The sequence below is a fragment of the Labeo rohita genome, chromosome 24 (genome assembly GCF_022985175.1).
Source record: "Labeo rohita strain BAU-BD-2019 chromosome 24, IGBB_LRoh.1.0, whole genome shotgun sequence".
In the NCBI taxonomy this organism is placed as follows: domain Eukaryota; kingdom Metazoa; phylum Chordata; class Actinopteri; order Cypriniformes; family Cyprinidae; genus Labeo; species Labeo rohita.
In genome coordinates, this window is record NC_066892.1 from 13,704,754 (window position 1) to 13,726,466 (window position 21,713).

General features: G+C 34.1%; 1 protein-coding gene across 2 annotated transcripts; it reads right to left on the reverse strand.

Moving 5' to 3' along the window:
* Nucleotides 1-316: 316 nt before the first annotated feature.
* On the reverse strand, nt 317-19,591 carry cdk8 (cyclin-dependent kinase 8). Of its 2 annotated transcripts, none has more exons than XM_051098550.1 (13): nt 19,114-19,591; nt 12,586-12,661; nt 8,929-9,039; nt 8,700-8,840; nt 7,461-7,518; nt 7,217-7,348; nt 6,986-7,129; nt 4,880-4,949; nt 4,717-4,789; nt 4,540-4,637; nt 4,299-4,377; nt 3,268-3,429; nt 317-1,420 (listed from the first exon to the last, which is right to left on the reverse strand). In XM_051098550.1, the coding sequence occupies exons 1-13, from the start codon at nt 19,239-19,241 to the stop codon at nt 1,295-1,297; spliced, it is 1,398 nt and encodes a 465-aa protein (XP_050954507.1). In that variant the 5' UTR covers nt 19,242-19,591; the 3' UTR covers nt 317-1,294. The 2 variants fall into 2 exon arrangements, with proteins under 2 accessions (XP_050954507.1, XP_050954506.1); XM_051098549.1 differs by having other exon boundaries at nt 4,290-4,377.
* Between the last annotated feature and the right edge of the window lie 2,122 nt (nt 19,592-21,713).

The following is a 21,713-nucleotide window of genomic DNA, read 5'->3' on the forward strand; positions in this document are numbered from 1 at the left end:
ACCACAGTATAATAGTCCTTTGTAACAGGCTTAGCAATATACTAAAATAACACCAGGCAGAAAACTATCTTTTCCTGCCAAGCTAGCGCTACAGTATAGCACTTGTCTAGTGAAACAACCTCAAAGATCTGTCTTCATAAAGTATAAATATCATACATTTAAATAGGAAAAAAAATGCAGCCATAATTCCTAATGAAAATGGACTCAACAAAAATGCTAAAAATGAATTTAAAATAATAAAAACATCATTGGCCTTGTAGACGCATGCCAGCACTCACACAAACAAACACAGAAATAAAAGCTTCTTTCTTTCTTTTTTTTTTCTTTTTTTTTTTTTTTAAACGCTTCCACTTTTATTGTCAGGATATTTGTTTCATGTAAAATATTTCATTACAATACAGTACAATGCATGTTCAATCTGCTGTCCACACAACTTTTGTCATGAACTTCTAAGGCCGATCTTTCACGCATAACAGCCGGTCTGACAGCAAAATGGAAGTTGCTGACCTCTCCTAACATAAAACCAAAACATTAAATTATTAACTACTAAAATCAAGTTTGTTGTTTTTTTTATACCGCCTTCTACCAGTATGATCCAGCAGGGGGCACTAGAGGTTCTCATTATGCTTCAGTCAGCAGCTCCAGCACAGAGAATTCGGTCCCCAGCAATGGGCTAAAAGAGTGAGTGCTTCAGTATGTGTGTGTGTGTGTGTGTGTGTATGTGTGTGTGTATGTGTATAAGGGCAGACGGAGAGACAGACAGACAAATGTCATTCTGTCTTTGCTGGCAGTCACATAGCAGCTTTAAGTCTTGGAGAGGCCAACGGATTTCAAAGTGAGGGCAAGAAGGACTGGGGCTAAAGAGATTGGATGGTACGGTGGATCTCCACCTCACTCCAAACCAGTCTCACTACATAGTGCAGCTGTTCAGTACCACATATCAAGAATGTTTGTTGCTTTTTTTGTGTTTTTCTTTTTCGTGAAGTATCACAGACTTGCAGCGAAGACTTGAACTATCACCAATGGAACAAATATCCGCTTTTCATCAGCTTTTTTTTTCATTTTAGAGTCTATTATTTATTTTTTTTTCTCTTTCTCCTTTTGTCAGCGGAGGATAATATCGGCTGTATGATACGGTGATGTGTTGTTAGGTTACGGTTATTGTTCCTGCGGTGGAGATGCTGCACAGCAAAGCGCCCAGTGTGGGTAAGAGGGCGGTTCGGCTCAGGTCCACACCCGCCTCCCTAAGTACATTCTCCCTATTGGGCACTGTGAGAGGGGGGCGTGGCCTGACTCAGTAGCGGTGGGTCTGGTGTGAGTACTGTGGAGGCTGCTGGGAGGTAGAGGAGTATCCCATGCTGCTTTGGGGCAATGATGTGCTTGGTCCTGGGTTCTGGTAGGCAGCATGTGGATTGGAGCGCTGGAACACAGAAAAACAGCGTATAACATTCAGGATTTGAACTATACAGGAAAGAACAATGCATGGGGCAATCTGACTGTTTTTAAGATCTTTAAGTGGAACTTCGCTGCTTATGTATGGAGCAGCAAGCACTCAAGACACAAACGAATGGATCTAAATGGAAACTTTCAGGATCTCACTGAAAGCGTGGAGGAAAATGGAAATGGATTATCCACTTTGAACACCAGAGACGATGTGAATACAAACAACTGATATCTCTGTCACTCATTATCTGTGGATAAAAGCATGTGGTAAATGCATAAATATTAATAGTATTGTGTGTTTAAATTTGCTTAGTTACACAGATATAGTGTGGTTTAATCTTATACACACACTGTCGTTCTAAAGTTTGGGATCAGTAAGATTTGTAATTTTTTTTTTTTTTTTTTTTTAAATAAGACTTTTCTGTTCATCAAGGCTGCGTTTAATTGAAAAATGCAGAAAAATCTGTAATATTTTGAAATATTATTGAAATTAAAAAGAGTGTTTTTCTATTTTAATATACTTTAAAATAGAATTTATTCCTGTGATGCAAGCTGAATTTTTAGCATCATTCCTCCAGTCTTCAGTGTCTCATGATCCTTCAGAAATCATTCTGATATAACTTTTAACAGTAGTGTCAAAATATTTCTATTTTAAATAAATGCTGTTCTTTTTAGTGTTTTATTCATCATAGAATCCTAAAACAAATATTTATCAGCACAACTCTTTCCAACATTGATAATAAATCAGCATATTAGAATAATTAGAAGGATCATTTGACACTGAAGTATTAATGATTCTGAAAATTCAGCTTTGCATCACAGAAATAAATTATATCTTAAAGTATATTAAAATAGAAAAACACTATTTTAAATAGCAATATTTGACTGTATTACTGTTTCTGTATTTTTAATCAAATAATCATGCAGCCTTGAGGAGCAGAAAATAATTAAAAAAAAATAATTAAAAATCTTAATGATTCCAAACTTTTGAATGGCAGTGTATATGTAATTAAACTGATAAAAAGTTACAGTAAAAACTTCTACATTGTAACAAAAGATTCCCATTTTAGATTTTCAAATAAATTATATAAATTATTATAAATAATAAATTATTATTTCTGTCACCTAAAAAATAAATAAAAATAAATATATGTATATATATATATATATATATATATATATATATATATATATATATATATATTTATATTTATATATTTATATATTTATATTTATATATTTATATTTATATATATATATATATATTTATTTATATATATATATATATATATATATATATATATATATATATATATATATATATATATATATATATATATATATATATATATATATGTATATATATCACAAATATATTAAAGATTAAAGCAGCTGTTTTGAACATTGACAATTAGGTCAATGTTTCTTAAGCAACAGATCAGCACATTAAAATAATTTCTGAAGAATCATGTGACACTAAAGACTGGAGTAATGATGCTGAAAATTCAGCTTTGCATCACAGGAATAAAATGCATTTTAAAATACATTAAAATAGAAAACATTTATTTTAAAATGTAGAAATATTTCACTATTATAGCATTTTTACTATATTTTGATCATGTAAATTAAGAGACTCATTTCAAAAACATTATTATATATATAAAAAAAAAAAAATGACCCAACCTTTTAACAATAAGGAAATAAAGTAAGTAATTGGAAAAATGTGATCTATTATGGCTGATGGGCAATAGAAGATTAATTTTCAAGCCTGTTTGTAAAATACAAGGGGAAAAAAAGATAAAGATTCATGTTTACATGTGTTACCTGGTAATCTGAGGTCATGATCAGGCCACTTGAGGTAGTAGTGGGCGGAACCACTCTCACCTTCTTCAGAGGCGGGCCTTGTGCGTGGCTGTTGTCAGGGTTACCTGTGTGCCCCGCCCCATTGGTGTGGTTGTTCCCCTGCTGCTGCTGCTGCTGGTTTTTCTGCAGTTTTAGGGGAGAAAGAAAATTACAATGTATATAAAACAAACATCACAGCTTTCAATTAAAAATGTAATCTATATACATTCATACGCTAATAAATCAAATCAATCACAAATTATTTTATAAACCAATTATGCTGAGCAAAGCCTCTAAATGGGTCAGGGGGCATGAATCAATGCATATTTTTTCTTATATAATTGTAAAAAAAAAAAAAATAAAAATAAATAAATGAATAATAATAATAATAATAATAATAATAACAACAATAAAAAATTAAAGGGGATATCGGATGCCCATTTTCCACGTTGGTATGATTCTTTAGGGTCTTCATGAAATGTCTGCTACATGCTTTGGTTAAAATTCCTCAATGGTCGCATAAAATAACACCTTTTTACCTTGTCAAAAACAGCTTGGTTCACAGCTGCCCGTTTCAGTGCATGTCTCTTTAAATGATAATGAGCCGCTGTGTACACTACAAAACACCTGCATTGCTTACAAGACGTTGTTGCTACAGCTGCTCGAGCAAAAAAAAACGGCGGAAAGCGTACAACTGGCTGAGTGCGGAAATATGCTAATACGGGACAGTCCATCAGTGATCGTGGGCGGGGCCTGAGCAGTATGACATCATGTTGCTCAGAAAATTAAAACGCCTTGATAATTGAGACCATTTAGTTTTTTGGGGATTAAAAAAAGAAGTGAATAAATTTTTATCATTGTAGGGTGGTGGTGTCCACACACTCCTGAGACACATTTACATGCAAACACCATGTAAAAGTGAATTCTGCATCCGATGTCCCCTTTAAATGGTCAGAAAAAACATTTACACACAGTGAAATAGTCAAAGAAGCAGAAAAACACACATTTCTTACTTTATCTGCCTTATCTTCCGGCTCTTCTTCTGTCAGGAATTCTCGTTTGGGATAAGGAATCTGGCAGCCAGCAAAGACACTAAACACAACACAGCTATTTTAAATATTTCTTAAACAACATCTTACGTAAGTAATGCTCTGTGGTTGACCTAATTTCACTGTACATACATAACACACAGAAATCCTTATCATAATAGTTCATGTCATACAGAAAGCTGATTTTACGCTTAAAATCACTCACTCAGACGTGGGTAAAGGCTCCTCCAGGAAGTACGGGTCTTGCATGGCCTGCTCAGATGTGATTCGGCGGATTGGGTCCATAGTAAGCAGCTTTTGCAGCTGAGAGGGAGTTCAGAAGTTAACACTTAAACACGTGAGAACGAATACATGAGACTTGCAACTCTATTCGCCCACTTACCAAGTGGAATGCTTTGCTGTCAGGTTTGACTTTATGCTTCTCCATATACTTTATAAGGCTGCAGTTAGTGTACCTAGAGCAAGAGGGACAAACGGCATCAAATCAAAAACCACTGTCAGTGAAACGCCATATTAGTATGACATTTTGATGAAATCAAACTAACGTATTCCTCCTAAAGTCTTTCATCAACGTAGAGTGTTCCGGCATCTTCTTAATGTCCTCCCAGTCTTTATCTGAGAAGAAAATTAGATTACAAAGATTATCAGGACAATCGACTAAAGCATTGTGAACCATTAACGTCTGCTGAACTGTAACTGCAAATATGAATATTTAAACAACAAATATTCATTTGACAACAGTGTTATGTTAGTTATTTATATACTATTATACATTTTCTCTTAATATTTTGAATTTGCCTTTATTTTTATATTTTCAGTTTTCTTTAAATTTTAGTAGGGCTGCCCCCTAATAGTTGACAAGGAGAGGATTGGTCGTCCAAAATGTATTAGTTGCTTAGTCGCAGAAAAAAAAAAAAAAAAAAAAAAATCCACAGGAAGTGGCGAAGTCACGCAGTGATGGACAGATCGTTAACGGCTGGGGTATGTGATAATACAGTACATCAGGCAGGACATCCAAACACCCACCTATCATTCATCAACCTCAAATATGGCTTATCATCTTAAAGATGTATGTAGTAGCAACTTTACACGGCAGATCAATCTAATGTTAACCTAGAAAAGTGTGCGCTATTGAAGTATCTGTGCAAAGTGTGGAAGCTGAACAGTAGCGTGCTCACTGCATGACAGAAGGAGGCGCCGGTGTGGTCACTTGCTCTTAAAATACTGGGTCATTTTCGGTCATACAGATAAAAGTAACAGATCTTTTGAATTTGTAAAGACTCTGCTTATTTGTGTGCACTCACAATAACAACAAAACGTTGGACTTTTGTAAAATAAATAAAGCAAACAGGACTTTCTGCCATCTCTGTGAACTTGAGCCCGACACTTCAAAAAACTCTGTGTAATCTTACTTTACAGGCATGAAAAATATATCTATAGAGACTGAAATGTCTACTTTCAAATGAACAAATTCAAACAGAAAACAAATATCCTCAGAATATGTAATACATATGAAACATGCATACAGGTGCATCCAAGGAAAGCACTAGTTTATCAATAAATTATTAAAACATTAATGCAGTCTCCTTGCTGTTTTTCCCAGACACATTCATAATTATTATATCTGCCAGGGCAACGCGCCAAGTGTTTTTTTTGTGCGTTTGAGTGCTTATTAGGCTATGTAGGCCTACCAAAAAATTATTTGTATCGGCTTTACTTTTAGTTAACAATAACAACATTGTTTGGCGCTGAAAACTGAATTACATTAATTTTTTTCTTAAAAGTAAAGAATAAATTTACTAAAAGCAATCAGGACTTCAACTAGAATTGTTAAATTCATCCTTACACACATACAACCTTACAAATATGTAAACAACAAAAAAAGCATAGATTTTTCACTTTTATGGATTGTTTATACAAGAGAAAATTAACTTTAACTCATTAAAAACACACTGAGGGACCTTCAGGACAACTCCTAACAAAAGTCTCTCAGTCTCAAAGTTTTGACTAAATCGCCTTGATTTAAAGGGGACATATCATGAAAATCAGACTTTTTCTGTGTTTAAGTGCTATAATTGGGTCCCCAGTGAACCTACCATCCAAGAAAACATGAAAAAGAACAACCCAGTAACTTTGTTTTGGTAAAGCTTTCTTACAAGCATGTGAAAAACAAGCAATTTCATCCCCCAGTGGTTTACCTTCACAAACATAACCAACTGTTTTTTGTTTAAGTGCAATAAGACATGAAAGAGAACTTAATTTAGTACTCACATGCTGTGTGACAAACCCTTTCTGTGTGCATGTTTTTGATGTGCGTGCTACGAAAACCATATATCAGTAGTTTAAACTGATATGGCTTTAAAACGCATGGTTTCAGTGCGATAGACACGACAATCAAAACCAAACAGATGTTTTTTAGCAGAGTATATGAAGTACAAACTGTAAAGGTACAGCCTTATTCTGGAAAAGGGGGCGGGGAGCAGCAGCTCATTTGCATTTAAAGAGACATGCACAAAAACATGTTTCTGCTTTCACTCAAAATGATCTGTGGGGTATTTTGAGCTGAAACTTCATAGACACATTCTGAGGACACCTGAGATTAGTAAAAAGGGGCATAATAGGTCTTTAAACGTCAAGTAGACAATGAATACCTGCAGGAAAGCCCATGACATTAAAGATCCGGTCCAGCTGATCGTGATGGTAGGGATTACTGGTCTTAATGTCCTCCTGTCGACAGTGGAAGATAGGCTCTGAGGTCAAAAGCTCAGCAAAGATACAGCCAATCGCCCAGATATCTGTGAAGGAGAGAAAAAAATAAAGTCTTCAAATCTAAAACACACTTTTTAAATGTGCATTTGCACACACACTCATAAACATCTCACCGATGGCTTTGGTGTAATGCCTGGCTCCCAGCAGCAGCTCTGGTGCTCTGTACCAGAACGTAACAACTACAGGATCCAGATCTGCTAAAGGCTTCAGTGGTGAGTTGAAGAGCCGTGCAAAACCCATATCAGCTGCGCATAAGGGACAGAATTTTAAAAATGGTTATGTTTGTGCAACGACACTCAGGTGCACACATCTCTTATTTTTTGTTGCATGAGAAAGGAAACAGAGCTGATGTCATACCTATCTTCACACGTCCTCTTTCAGGACCTTCTCCCATTACCAATATGTTGGCAGGTTTCTGTGGTGAAACAGTCAAAGTTCTTAGTTGTAACACTTCCTCTCTCATTTCAGTGTGATATCTGATGCTGTAACTTCTTTGTAATGTTTCTAAACGGAATGCATTTAAAAAAATACTGATGCTAAATGACGCTTGGTTCCTTTAGCATTTAGCAAGAATTCCTTTAAATTTATCTAGAAGTCTTCATTCATGCATTATTTGGAAACAGTATTATGGATAAATATAAAAATATTCTCAATTATATGTGACTCTGGACCACAAAACCAGTCTTACGTAGCATGGGTATATTTGTAGCAATAGCCAAAAATACATTGTATGGGTCAAAAATGATAGATTTTCCTTTTATGCCAAAAATCATTAGGACATTAAGTAAAGATCATGTTCCACGAAGATATTTTGTAAATTTCCTACCGTAAATATATAAAAACGTAATTTTTGATTAGTAATATATATTGCTAAGAACTTCATTTGGACAACTTTAAATGTGATTTTCTCAGTATTCAGATTTTTTTGCAACCTCAGATTCCAGAATTTGAAATAGTGCATCTCAGCCAAATATTGTCATATCCTAAAAAAACAAAAAATTTATGGAAAACTTATTTATTCAGCTTTTACGACTAGTTTTGTGGTCCAGGGTCACATATTATGTATTAATATTTTTTAATATTCTGAACTAGCCTTTATTTTGTTAAGATGTCATTTTAATTTTTATAATTTTTTTATTTTTTAATTTTAAAACCTACTTTAACTTATTTAAATAATAATAATAATAATAATAATAATAATAATTAATATTAATATTTAGTGTTATTAATGTTACATTTAATTTCCCCCCAAATATTTGATCCTCAAACAAAAAAAAAATTAAATAAAAAAATTAAAATAAACAAAATAAATAAATAATTAAAATAAATAAATTAATTAAAATAAATACAAAATAAAATAAATAAAATGAAAAATAAATAAAAACATACATGCATACATACATCTGTTGTGGAAAGAATATATTCAAATATTCTTTTATAAATTATACCACCTACTGGAAATTGTCATGGAAATATCACAACATTCTACTCAGTAGAATTTATTAAGCAAGATGATCACAAAAAGAATGATAAACAAGTCAAAATAGCTACATCTGGATGAATATTAACTGTTTAATATAACATATTGACTCTCACCAGGTCTCTGTGCAGGACCCAGTTGGCGTGCAAATAGTGGATGCCGTCCAGGATCTGGTAGAGCAAAGACTTTACCATCCCACGTGGCAGCTGAAGAGGCTTCTTATTGGCCTTGGAGGCTCTGTGGAACTTAATGATGTGCTGCAAAGACACGTAGACCCTCAGCAAGATATGTGCTATATACAAACATTTCTCTGTGTGTGTGCATGAACGTTCGACTGTATGTTACCCAGAGGTCATGTTCAGCGTAGTCAAAGAGAAGCCACACTTTGCGGTCTGCATGTGACAGGAAAACCTTCTGCAGTGAGATCACATTGGGGTGCTTCAGTTCACGCAGCAGCTGCAGGGAGCAAACAAGAATGAACACACACAGGCGCACATGCTGAGACAGACATCTACAGAGCACCCACAGTGCACGAAATCACTTCAGCCTGAAGTAATGCTTATTACAATGACAGTTCAGCTGAAAATAAAAATTGTCATTGTTTATTCACCCTCATGTTGTTCCAAACCTGTATGACTAAGGGACACAAAGGAGAAAGTTTGACTAATGTGCTAGTTGCTCTTTTCCATGCAATTACAGTGAATAGGGACTGGAGGCTTCAAGCTTCAAAATATGACTGCAGTATATTTAAAGGAGAAGTTCACTTCCAGAACAAAAATTTACAGATAATGTACTCACCACCTTGTCATCCAAGATGTTCATGCCTTTCATTCTTCAGTTGTAAATAAATAGTTTTTTGAGGAAAATATTTCAGGAATTAACTCCATATAGTGGACTTCAATGGTGCCCACGAGTTGAACGTCCAAAATGCAGTTTAAATGAACCTTCTAAGGGCTCTAAACAATCCCAGCTGAGGAAGAAGGGTCTTATCTAGCGAAACAATAGGTCTTTTTATTAAAAAAAAAATTTTACAATTTATATACTTTTTAACCTCAAATGCTCATCTTGTCTAGCTCTGCAATGCGCATGAGTGCATTCTTTGTAATCCAGGTCAACACAGTAAGGGTATGTCGAAAAATTTCCATCTCATTTTCTCCTCCAACTTAAAAACCGTCCTCATTTGTCGTTTTACCTTTTTTTGTAAGGGCGTTTGACCTTCATTGCATCTTCACTTTGTAAACACTGGGTCGGGTACTTCTGCAGCAATGTAGGACGATTTTAAAGTTGGATGAGAAAATGAGATGTAAAGTGAGTTTTTCGACATACCCTAACTGTATTGACCTGGATTACACAGAGCACGCATGCACATGGCAGAGCTAGACAAGATGAGCATTTGAGGTTAAAAAGGAAATTATTTATTTTTTAAGAAAATGACTGATTGTTTCGCTAGATAAGACCCTTCTTCTTTAGCTGGGATCATTTAAAGCCCTTTGAATCTGCATTTAAACTGCACTTTGGATGATCAAACACGAGGGCACCATTGAGGTCCACTATATGGAGGTAATTCTTGAAATGTTTTTTCAAAAAACAATTTCTTTACCACCGAAGAAATAAAGGCATGAACATCTTGGATAACACCGGGGTGAATACATTATCTGTAAATTTTTGTTTTGGAAGTGAACCTCTCCTTTAAATGCACATTAGAAATGTGTCTTTGTCTGTGTAAAGGAGAAGGAGAAGTCCACTTCCAGAACAACAATTTACAGATAATGTACTCACCCCCTTGTCATCCAAGATGTTCATGTCTTTCTTTCTTCAGTCGTAAAGAAATTATGTTTTTTTTTTAAGAAAACATTTCAGGACTTTTCTCCATATAATGGGCTGCTATGGTGCCCCAAGTTTGAGCTTCCAAAATGCAGTTTAAATGCGGCTTCAAACAATCCCAAAATCCCAAATGCAATGAAGAAGGGTCTTATCTACCGAAATGATCGGTTATTTTCATAAAAATAATACAGAGAGTTTAGGGAGAGCAAGACAAGACAAGTGTTTGACATTAAAAAGTATTTAAATTTAATTTTTTTTATGAATTTTGCTAGATAAGACCCTTCTTCCTCGGCTGGGATCATTTACAACTGCATTTGGCATCGTTTGAAGCCGCATTTAAACTGCATTTTGGAAGTTCAAAACCGGGGCACCATGTCAGTCTTATATGGAGAAAAAATCTGAAATGATTTCCTCAAAAAAAAAAAAAAAAAAAAAAAAACCTATTTCTTTACGACTGAAGAAAGAAAGACATGAACATCTTGGATGACGAGGGGCTGAGTACATTATCTGTAAATTGTTGTTCTGGATGTGGACTTCTCCTTTAAGTCATATTAAACCAAATGACAGGTTTGTGTGATGCATAAACTGAAATTTAAAGGGATTTACTCACCCTCAAGCAATCCTAGGTGTGTATGACTTTTTTTCTTTTAGACTAATACAATCGGAGTTACATTAAAATATTTTCAAGCTTTATAATGGCAGTGAATGGGTGTTGAGATTTTGAAGTCCAATAAAGTGCATTCATCCATCATAAAAAACACTCCACATGGCTCCAAGGAGTTAATAGAGGCCTTATAAAGTGAACCGATGTGCTTGTAAAAGAAAAATAACCTTATATCTCTAGCTTCCGCTATCTTACATACACATGTTCACGAGAAAGTGGTGTTCCACTTTCCAGTGGCGGACTAGCATATTCTCACCAAACCTACGCTATGCCCACATCCTACGTCATCCGCTGGAATGCCACTTTCTCGTGATCACGTATACGAGAGTTAGCAGAAGCTAGAGATTACGGTTTAAAAAGTTGTAAATATGGATATTTTCTTACACAAATTCACTTCAGAAGGCCTTTATTAATACTTTTTATGACAGATGGATGTACTTTATTGGACTTCAAAATTTCAACACCCATTCACTGCAATTATAAAGCTTTGAAGAGCCAGGATTTTTTTCATATAACTCAGATTGTATTAGTCTGAAAGAAGAAAGTCATATACACCTAGGAAGACTTGAAGGTAAGTAAACCATGGGGTAATTTTCATTTTTGTGTGAGTGATCTTTTTAAGTTATTTACTAATAATCTTCACTTTCAGTAGACTGTAGCTGAAATGGAAAACCAAATCACATACTCCGTGAGTAGGTACTGAGTAGGTAGTAAACATGGTTTTTAATGTCCCACATAGTATGAATGTAATCTGGACGTACTACATTCATCACGTTGTCACTGTCATATGATCTATCTGTGTCAGTTGTATCACTTCAATGCCATTCTAAAATCCTCTCTCGTGGCCTCACGGGACATTAAAGTGTCCTTTGGATGTGTACTTCAGAACTTTGCAAGTCAATCGGGAATGTTTTGCTAATTGTTTTAGGTATATTGTGAATTTTGACATACTACTCTGTTTGCATACTGTTTTTCACCCAATATATTGTAGGGAAGTATGTGATTTTGGATGCAGCCATTCAGCTGTGAACTGGTTCCCCTGAAACACTGACCCAAAACAAGCATTTGTCTATGAAACTGACAAAACGTCAGTATGTTAGGGAAAGGTTAAATTTTGGTCTGTTTCTTAAACAAATATTTCAGCTTATCAGCATAGTATGGACTATTTTATGATATTTTAATTGTGTATTTTTAACATTTGAAGCTTAAAAGCCGTAGTTTACATTCACTTTCATTCTATTGAAATCATATGGGTTTGGAAACAACATGAAGGTGACAAAAATAATGACATAACATTTCATTTTTTAAGTGAGCTATCCCTTTACTGCAAACTACATGAGAATATACATATACAAATGTACTTAAAAATGCATAGAGCTAGTTATAGTTAACACTCTTAAAATATTCACATGCTGCAAATGTATTTCCAGGAACTTGTTTAACCAAGATGGCATGTGCCAGAGCTACTTGAAGATCCTCTTGACAGAAACACGTTTAAAGCTTGATGTACTTACTGCTATCTCTCTGCAGGCGGACATAGAGATCCCTGTGCCTTCAATCTGCTTTAGAGCATAATCTTTATCATCCTTCCTGCAAACAGACATATCAGCAACCGCAATTACTTTTCAGTACACTGCATTTCACTAAATCTATATCCACATATCATATTATGAATCCACTGGGAAAGACCAAGCAGAATTTTAAGCAGATGATTTTGGCTCTTTTATTACCAGCAGCACACCTTTGAAAACTCATAAGCCTCCGGACGACTAATGCGAGGCATGAGGGTAATGCTGAAATGAAGTCCTGCAAAAAAACACCAGCCTATAAAAACCTCACAACGCCCTGTCCAGTTTCTGGAGAACAAATTAGCTGTAAACCGCTCATAAACAATCAGCTTCTATGGTGAACAAAAACATCTTTAAACACTTAGGACCTTCAAGTGAGACTTTGGCCGCCAGGCAGTCTGGACTTTAATAGCCCAGCTCTGGGTTTGTCTGACGGGTCTCACTGAAAGGCCGGCACTTCAGAACCAACAGTAACTCATCAGCAGATCCATTCTTACGCCGCCAAGTGTTTGCAATTGGTGTGAAATAAAGATTGCTCCGCAAAAACCAAATGACCAATAAACATAAAATTAGCATGCCGAACACAATAACTGAAACAAATATCTTGTGAAAACCCTAAATACAATAAAATACAATGCAGATTGGGAGAATGCTACTTCAGCAGCCTCAATGCGTTACCCAGATGCGCTGCCATTTTGGCGATACTCAGATGTACTACTGAATATGTTGTTCTGCTAATTTTTCGCTGTCTAAACCACGGGAAAAAAAATGTGTGGAAGCTGCAAAATCATATAGAGAAGGACTTAGAAAGCAGGAAAAGGTGCAATATTCTGACAAACTAAAGTTAATAGGTGGTAAAGATACGTACGTACAAGCTAATATTTCACCTACCTGACTGGAAATGATAAGAACAAACACAAATGTTGTCAAGATTCTTGCTCTGGAAAGCCTGTTTCAGTTTGGCAAACCACAAACGCCTGCTCCTTAGTCAGTTTTTTGCACTTTTCTCCTTGATTTATTTTAACTTTTGGCGGTCTATAGTACCCCAGATGTTTTTTTTCCGGTCCGAACGATAAGTACAGACCAAAACATGACAATAATTGATCATTTTCAGCAGAAATTATCAGCAAAATATGCAAGTTTGTTCGGTTCAGTGGCATTGTTTACTTTCAGTGCCGCCAATATGGCCGACTGATGAACAAGGGGTGTAACGATACACGTATTCGTACTGAACTGTCACGGTAAGGACATCTCAGTACGGTGCATGAGGCCTTACAACGAATACACGCAATTCAACTTCAATCCACAAGGGGGCGCATGCAGTAATGCAACGCTGTTTGCGAAATGGAGCTTTGTGCTCTTGTATCCTACCTCTCTCATCGGCACAAATCCAAATATTACATAATATTTCCGTATTTGCGATGTATCCAAATGCTAAACTATTGTTTATGTCAATTACAGACTTTGTACTTCAGTCGCGTTACAACAGTGACACAATGAGGCGGGCGTGCTGATATTTGGTTCACTGTATTTTATTTTGATAAAGTACAAACTGCGCTTTCAAGTCAGCAACGCTGGAACTGATATGTTTTGTGTGTGTGTGCACCGGCTCGATTACTTATACCAGCAAAATCAACTGAAAACAGTAATTTACTGTCTTGTTAATAATGCATCACTGTAAAAGGTTTTTTGTAAAATACAAACAGGATGTCACTTTCTGCCATTTGAGTTTCAATAGTGAACAAAAATGAACTGAAACTCAGCATTTATAGGCTATGTTATTTTTTTCCCTTGTTTATCTGTTAACTAAATCAAATATATTTCAAGTATTTATTCCTTGTATGTATATAGGCTATGTACTGCGCATATATATATATTTCAAGTATTTATTCCTTGTATGTATATAGGCTATGTACTGCGCATATATATATATATATATATATATATATATATATATATATATATATATATATGCGCAGTACATAGCCTATATACATACAAGGAATAAATACTTGAAATATATTTGATTTAGTATATTTATACTATACTATATCTATACTATACTATTTATATTTTTTATATATATATATATATATATATATATATAAAAATATAAATATAAATATAAATAAATGTACTGTGTATCGTTACACCCCTACTGAAAACATGTGACCACTGACTTCCTGCAGAGATTCTGATTGAGACTGAGGGTTAGTTTCTGTCAAGCTTGCAAAGCAAAAAATACCAGCTCAAGTAAAATGTAGAACTTTCTAGTTTTTTTATTATTAAGTTGCATCCCTAATTATTAATCAATAAATGCAAAACTTTTTAGTGGTTGTTTAATTTTATTCCATGAGTAGGTTTTAACAGACACTGCAGCTAGAATTAGAGCCCTAATAAATTAGTTTATTCTTTTAATGATTTTGTTACATTTTAATAACAAAAAAGGATGTCTAATGAATTGAATGAACAAAACCTAAAGTATGTGTGAAATATTTTATCTCTTTAGAATTCTGTGTTGTCAGTATTAATTTTTCTTGATTTATGATTTAATACATATCAAATATGGTGACAATGAAAAAAAAAAACAACTTTTTTGGCAAAGTGCTGCACAAAAGCAAAATACTAACAGTAAACCTTTGTTGTGCAGCTCTGTTGTACTTACAACATTGTGATATTGAGTGATATTACTTCAAAAATAATGTTTGAATACATTTTTAAGTACATTCTACTGTTAAACTATATAGGAGTCTTTTTTGTGATGTAATATTCACAGACACTAGTCTATAATATAATTTGATTATATATAATTTACATATAGAGTGTTTTAACGACATCCTCAATCGGCCATATTGGCAGAACTGAATGTAAACAATGCCACTGAACCAAACACAAATTTTACTGATTATTGCTGCTGAAAATGGTCAATTGTTGTCATTTTTGGGCTGTACTAATCGGTCAGACCAGGAAAAACATTTTGAGTACTAAAAGTTATAACAAATCAAGGAGAAGTGTGAATAAACTGTCTGAGGAACAAAATGCATTTGTGGTTGGCTATACTGAACCAGGATTTCCAGTGAATTAAACTTGACAACATTTGTGTTTATTCTTATCATTTCCAGTCATGTAGATGAAATATAACAATAATAATATCTTAATATAAATAATATAATATCTTAATTATCACTGCTCGAATGTATCTTTACCACCTATTTACTTTGTCAAAATATTACGCCCTTTCCAGCTTAAGTCCTTTTCTATATGATTTAGCAGCTTTCACACATTTTTTTCGTGGTTTAGACAACATAAATTAGCAACACATTCAGTAGTACATTAACTATGCAATCCATTCTGTTGTTTACATCTGAGTATCTCAAATATGGCTGCGCATCCAGGTAACTGACCAAAATACAGCATTCTATGCTGTACAGTAACAATGAATTCTGACTTAATCAATAGTTTATTCACTGCAAAAATCACAGGACTCTTCAAACTCAATAAGACTATCATGTGTGAGGCATTATCTATTAGAAAGCCTGATAAATGCATGTTTAAATTTCAGAAATTATATCAAGCAAAACTGTTACAAATGATCTGATCCTTGAAGGTTACACTTGTTATACTATTATTCTCAGCCCTTTGATCACCGCGTCCGAAGAGAATCATCTGTCCTTCTTTGGATGAAGTGCACAGACTTTGTGTTTTCGTCCTGGTGTGAGAACGTTTTGGAGAATATATTCCTATCGGCATGTTACCAAAAACACAGAGCAAAAGAATTTCAACTCCCTTTTTTCTCCTAATAGACTTCTAATAAAACAGACCTCACAATCTGAATTTCAACAGTATAGTCCACACTCTTCCATAAACAACAATATATGCACATAATTTCTATATCACAACTTCAGAATTAGCGGTGTTCTGTTAAATACATTGGTCTTTATTCCTTGCAAAGCTATTGTTGACACAAACCAATATGTGCCAGGGCATGTTCAAGGGTGTATTGATGTTATAACAACCTGTCATAATCTTCAACATCAGCTGTTATAAACTGTTACGTGACAGTAAAGTCACTGATGCAACCAGTGCAATTGCAGAGACACTTTAAAAGGGCAGCAAACAGAAAGAGAAACCAGAAAAAGGAAAAGAAACCTGAAAAAGGCTAAAAAGATCTTCTAAAACAGTGCAGTGAACCTCAATCTCAACGCAAATCTCTCAAATGTGACGTCAATCGCGCCAGAAATGGTTCAGGTGTTGACATGAAATTGGGAAACTAATGATATCTTTACACAGCTGAGTTGACAAATGCATTGCAAGGGAACAACAGAAAACTGTAAAGAAATAAAGGTAATACAGTGTTTTTACGACACGTCACTGGCGGAACTGAACGTAAACAATGCCACTTTACCGAAAGAAACTCATATTTTGCTTATTATTGCTTCTGAAAATGGTCAATTATTGTCATGTTTTGGGCTGTTCTAAACGGTCAGACCAAGAAAAACATTTGGAGTACTACAGATTGCCAAAAGTTATAACAAATCAAAAATAAGAGTGCATAAAACTCTCTGAGGAACAAAAGGCGTTTGTGGTTGACCAAACTCAACCGGGATTTTCTAGGCCAAGAATCTTGACAACAATCGTGTTTGTTCTCATTTCCGGTCAGGTAGGTGAAATATTAGGATAATATCTTAATTAATACTGCTTGTATGCATCTTTACCACCTATTAACTTTAGTTCATGCTTATTAAGTCCTTCTCTATATGATTTAGCAGCTTCAAGGTGTTTTTTCAACACTGTCCATGGTTTAGTCAGCATAAATTAGCAGAATACCATATTCAGTAGTACATTAACCGTGCAATCCATGCTATTGTTTACATCTGACAATCGCCAATATGGCTGCACATTTGGGTAACTGACCAAATCGTGACATAAGTGCAAACCCTCTATTGGTATAAATATGAAATTATAGGTAGCTAGCATGAACTAACAATGAGAAATATTTATTATTCTGGCAAACATTTAAATGGAAGTGAGCTTACATTATCAAAGATGATTAAATACTGTAACAAATATGTGACCCTGGACCACAAAACCAGTCATAAGGTGCTTTTTTTTTTTTTAAATTAAGACTAATACATCATCTGAAATCTAAATAAATAAGCTTTTCATTGATGTATGGTTGTTAAGATAGGGCAATATTTGGCTAAGACACAACTATTCGAAAATCTGGAATCTGAGGGTGCAAAAAAATCTAAACATTGAGAAAATCGCCTTTGAAGTTGTCCAAATGAAGTATTTGGCAATGCACATTACTAATCAAAAATTAAGTTTGGATATTTACGGTAAGAAATTTACAAATATCTTCATGGAACATGATCTTTAGTTAATATCCTCATGATTTTTGGCATAAAATAAAAACTGATCATTTTGACCCATACAATGTATTTTTTAGTGATTGCTAAAAATATACCTGTGCTACTTAAAAATAGTTTTGTAGTCCAGGGTCACATATATTGCTCACTGTAAGTTAATGCACTAACAAAGAGACCTTGTAAAGTTACCAAATTAAAACATGACAAAGGCAACATACAAGGCTGCTACGATGTTGCATTTTATTCGCATAGAAAGCAAAGCGGCATCAGAGCCGTCTTTTATACTAGAAGTGCTGATTTTATGCAATGCTGTGTATTTTAGAGCAGCCCTTTTGTCAGCCATTTAAAGATGCCTTTAAGAAAGAGCAGAGGGGAATATGTGACCCTGAACCACAAAACCACTCACAAGCAGCACGGGTATATTTGTAGCAATAGCCAAAAATACACTCTATGGGTCAAAATTATCGATTTTTCTTTTATGCCAAGTTAAGTAAAGAGCATATTCCATGAAGATATTTTGTAAATACCTACCATATATCAATACGTAATTTTTGATTAGTAATATGCCTTGCTAAGTACTTAATTTGGACAACTTTAAAGGTGATTTTCTCAATATTTTGATTTTTTTGCACCCTCAGATTCTAAACAGTTGTATCTCGACTAAATATGCTCCTTTCCTAACAAACCTACATCAATGGAAAGCTTATTTATTCAGCTTTCAGATGAAGTATAAATCTCAGTTTCAAAAAATTGACCCTTATGACTGGTTTTGTGGTCCACGGGCACATATAGCTCTCGTCATGACGAAGAAAAAGCACCACACGATGTTGCAAATCTAAATCTGCATCAAATGCACCTGTGCCCATCATAACTGCATAAGCTCGTCAATCACAACAACACTCGAGCCTGCTGACGTACATTCACAATCCCCTCGAAATAAGCCTCCGCTGAAACCGTGAGCTGTGCATAGCAAGCTCTTTTTGAAGACGAGAGACGTGGCTCTGTAAAACCCCGGATAACACACGGTCTGTTTTGGTTTCTGAGAGCAGAACGCGACGGGTGCGCAGGCCTCATATCGCTGCACAAGTCCATCCTGCAAACTCACCCATCTTTCCTCTTTGCTTTGTACACATGGCCATATGTCCCCCGTCCAACTTTACATCCCTCGTACTCAAAGAGGTCCTCGACTCGTTCTCTCTCCCCGGTGAGCTTCACTTTGAAATCATAGTCCATTTTCACCGTTATTCTGGGGATCCGGGCTGTGGCTTCCCTTTAAAGCGCCGCTGGGGAGGCAACTTACTTCAAGCCCCGTTTAGACAATTAGTTGCCTGCCCTCGCGTCGCTTTTCAGCTCAACTAAAGAGTCCACATTTACCGCGAGCGATTACGGGCAGCTGAGACGGCGTATGAACCACGTGTGCTTTTGATCTGACAAAAAGTGCAGAGTGTTATTGGACTATCAGTCGCTTTCTTTGATATTTCTATGCAACTGCGCCGCTCAGCCGGTATCTCACCCGGGAGAGTTGAGCGTCCACGTACGGTATGTCGCAAAACGTCGTGAATGCCACTAGCAACCACACAGACGGCGAGGAATGGGCTTTGTGGCGCACCACGTGGATTTTAACTCTTTATTAAAAAGGGCTTTTATTTTTCATTTTTTATGCATATGTACATTTTCGTTTTTTGCATTTTAAAATAAAATACGAAGAGGGATGTTTATTAACAATGTATAATTAAAAACAAATCCACATTGTATATATGTTTAATTTTTGCGAACAATAAAAATACAGGCTAGTAGCCTATAATAAAACAGAATAACGCTAATTTTATCCATATCTATGAATATATTATTTATTAACAGTAATGCTGAATGCCATATTGCTTTTACATTTATACAAACCACGACACTATTATATTTATTATAGAGTAGTATATTATATTTGATGTTGTTTGAGATTAGTAAGATTTTAAAAAAGTCTCTTATGCTCATCAGAGTTCCATTTATTTGATCAAAAAAGCAGAAAAGTAATATTATTGCAATTTAAACTAACAGTTTTCTGTTATACTTTAAAATATAATTTATGTGATGCAAAACTGAATTTTCATCAGCCATTACTCAAGTATTCAGTGTCACATGATCCTTCAGAAATCACTCTAATATACTAATTTTTTATCAATGTTGGAAGCTTATTTATTTATTTATTTATTTTAAAAAACCTTAGATAATTTTTCAGGATACTTTGATGAATAAAAAGTTTAAAAGAACAGCATTTATTTAAAAATATATAAAACAAATTCTAATAATATACGTCATTACTATCACTTTTTTTTTTTTTTATCAATTTAACATGTCCTTGCTGAATAAAAGTGTTAATTTCTTTCAAAGAACCCAAACTTTAAATGGTAGTGTATATTGTTGCAAAATATTTCTGTAATAAATAAAAGCTGTTCTTTTTAACTTTTTATTCATCAAAGAATCCTAAGAAAAGTATCACAGGTTTCCAAAAAAATATTAAGCAGCACTACACTGTAAAAAACAATTTGTTGAGTCAGCTTAAAATAATTTGTAACCTAGCTGCCTTAAAATTTTAAGTTCAGTCAACTCAAAAAAAGTTTATTCAACTTAAAATGTTAAATTATACTAAGTGACAACTTAGATATTAAAATATATTAACAAGATATTAAAATTTTAAGGCAGCGGGGTAACAAATTATTTTAAGATGACTCAACAAATTCTGTTTTTTATTTTTTACAGTGTACTGGTTCCAACATTGATAAATCATATTAGTATGATTTCTGAAGGATCATGTGACATTGAAAACTAAAGTAATGATGCTGAAAAGCTTCATGCAGCTTCGCATCACAAGAATACGTTTTATTTTTAAGTATATTAAAATAGAAAACTGCTGCTTTAAGTTGCAATATTATTTCACAGTATTACTGTTTTTTTCTGTATTTTTAATCAAGAAAGACTTTAAAACATTAAAAAGTTTACTGATGCCAAACTTTTGAACGGCAGATAAATAAATATATTCCCAACCTTTTTCAAAATGAATAATTTTGTTGCTCACAAAAATGTTATTTAAGATATATATATATTTTATATATATTTTATATATATATATATATATATATATATATATATACACACTACCGTTCAAAAGTTTGGGGTCAGTACATTTTTATTTCTTTCTTCTTTTTTTTTTTTAAGAAATTAATACTTTTATTCACCAAGGATGTATTAAGTTAATAATTAAAAGTTTATTAAAAGTTAATAATAAATAATTTACATTGTTATAAAATATTTATATTTTGAATAAACACTGTACTTTTTAAACTTGTTATTCATGAAAGAATCCTGAAAAAAAAATCACAGGTTCCAAAAATATTTGGCAGCACAACTGTTGATATTATCCAACATTGATCATTCTAATAATAAATCCGCATATTAGAATGATTTCTGAAGGATCATGTGACACTTAAGACTGGAGTAACAGCTGATAAAAATTCAGCTTTTCATCACAGGAATAAATTCTATTTTAAAGTATGTTAAAATAAAAAACATTATTTTATATTGTAAAAACATTTTGCAATATTACTGTTTTTTTCTATATTTTTAATCAAATAAATGCAGCCTTGATGAGCATAAGAGACTGCTTTAAAGACTATTACAAGTCTTACTGACCCCAAACTTTTGAACGGTAGT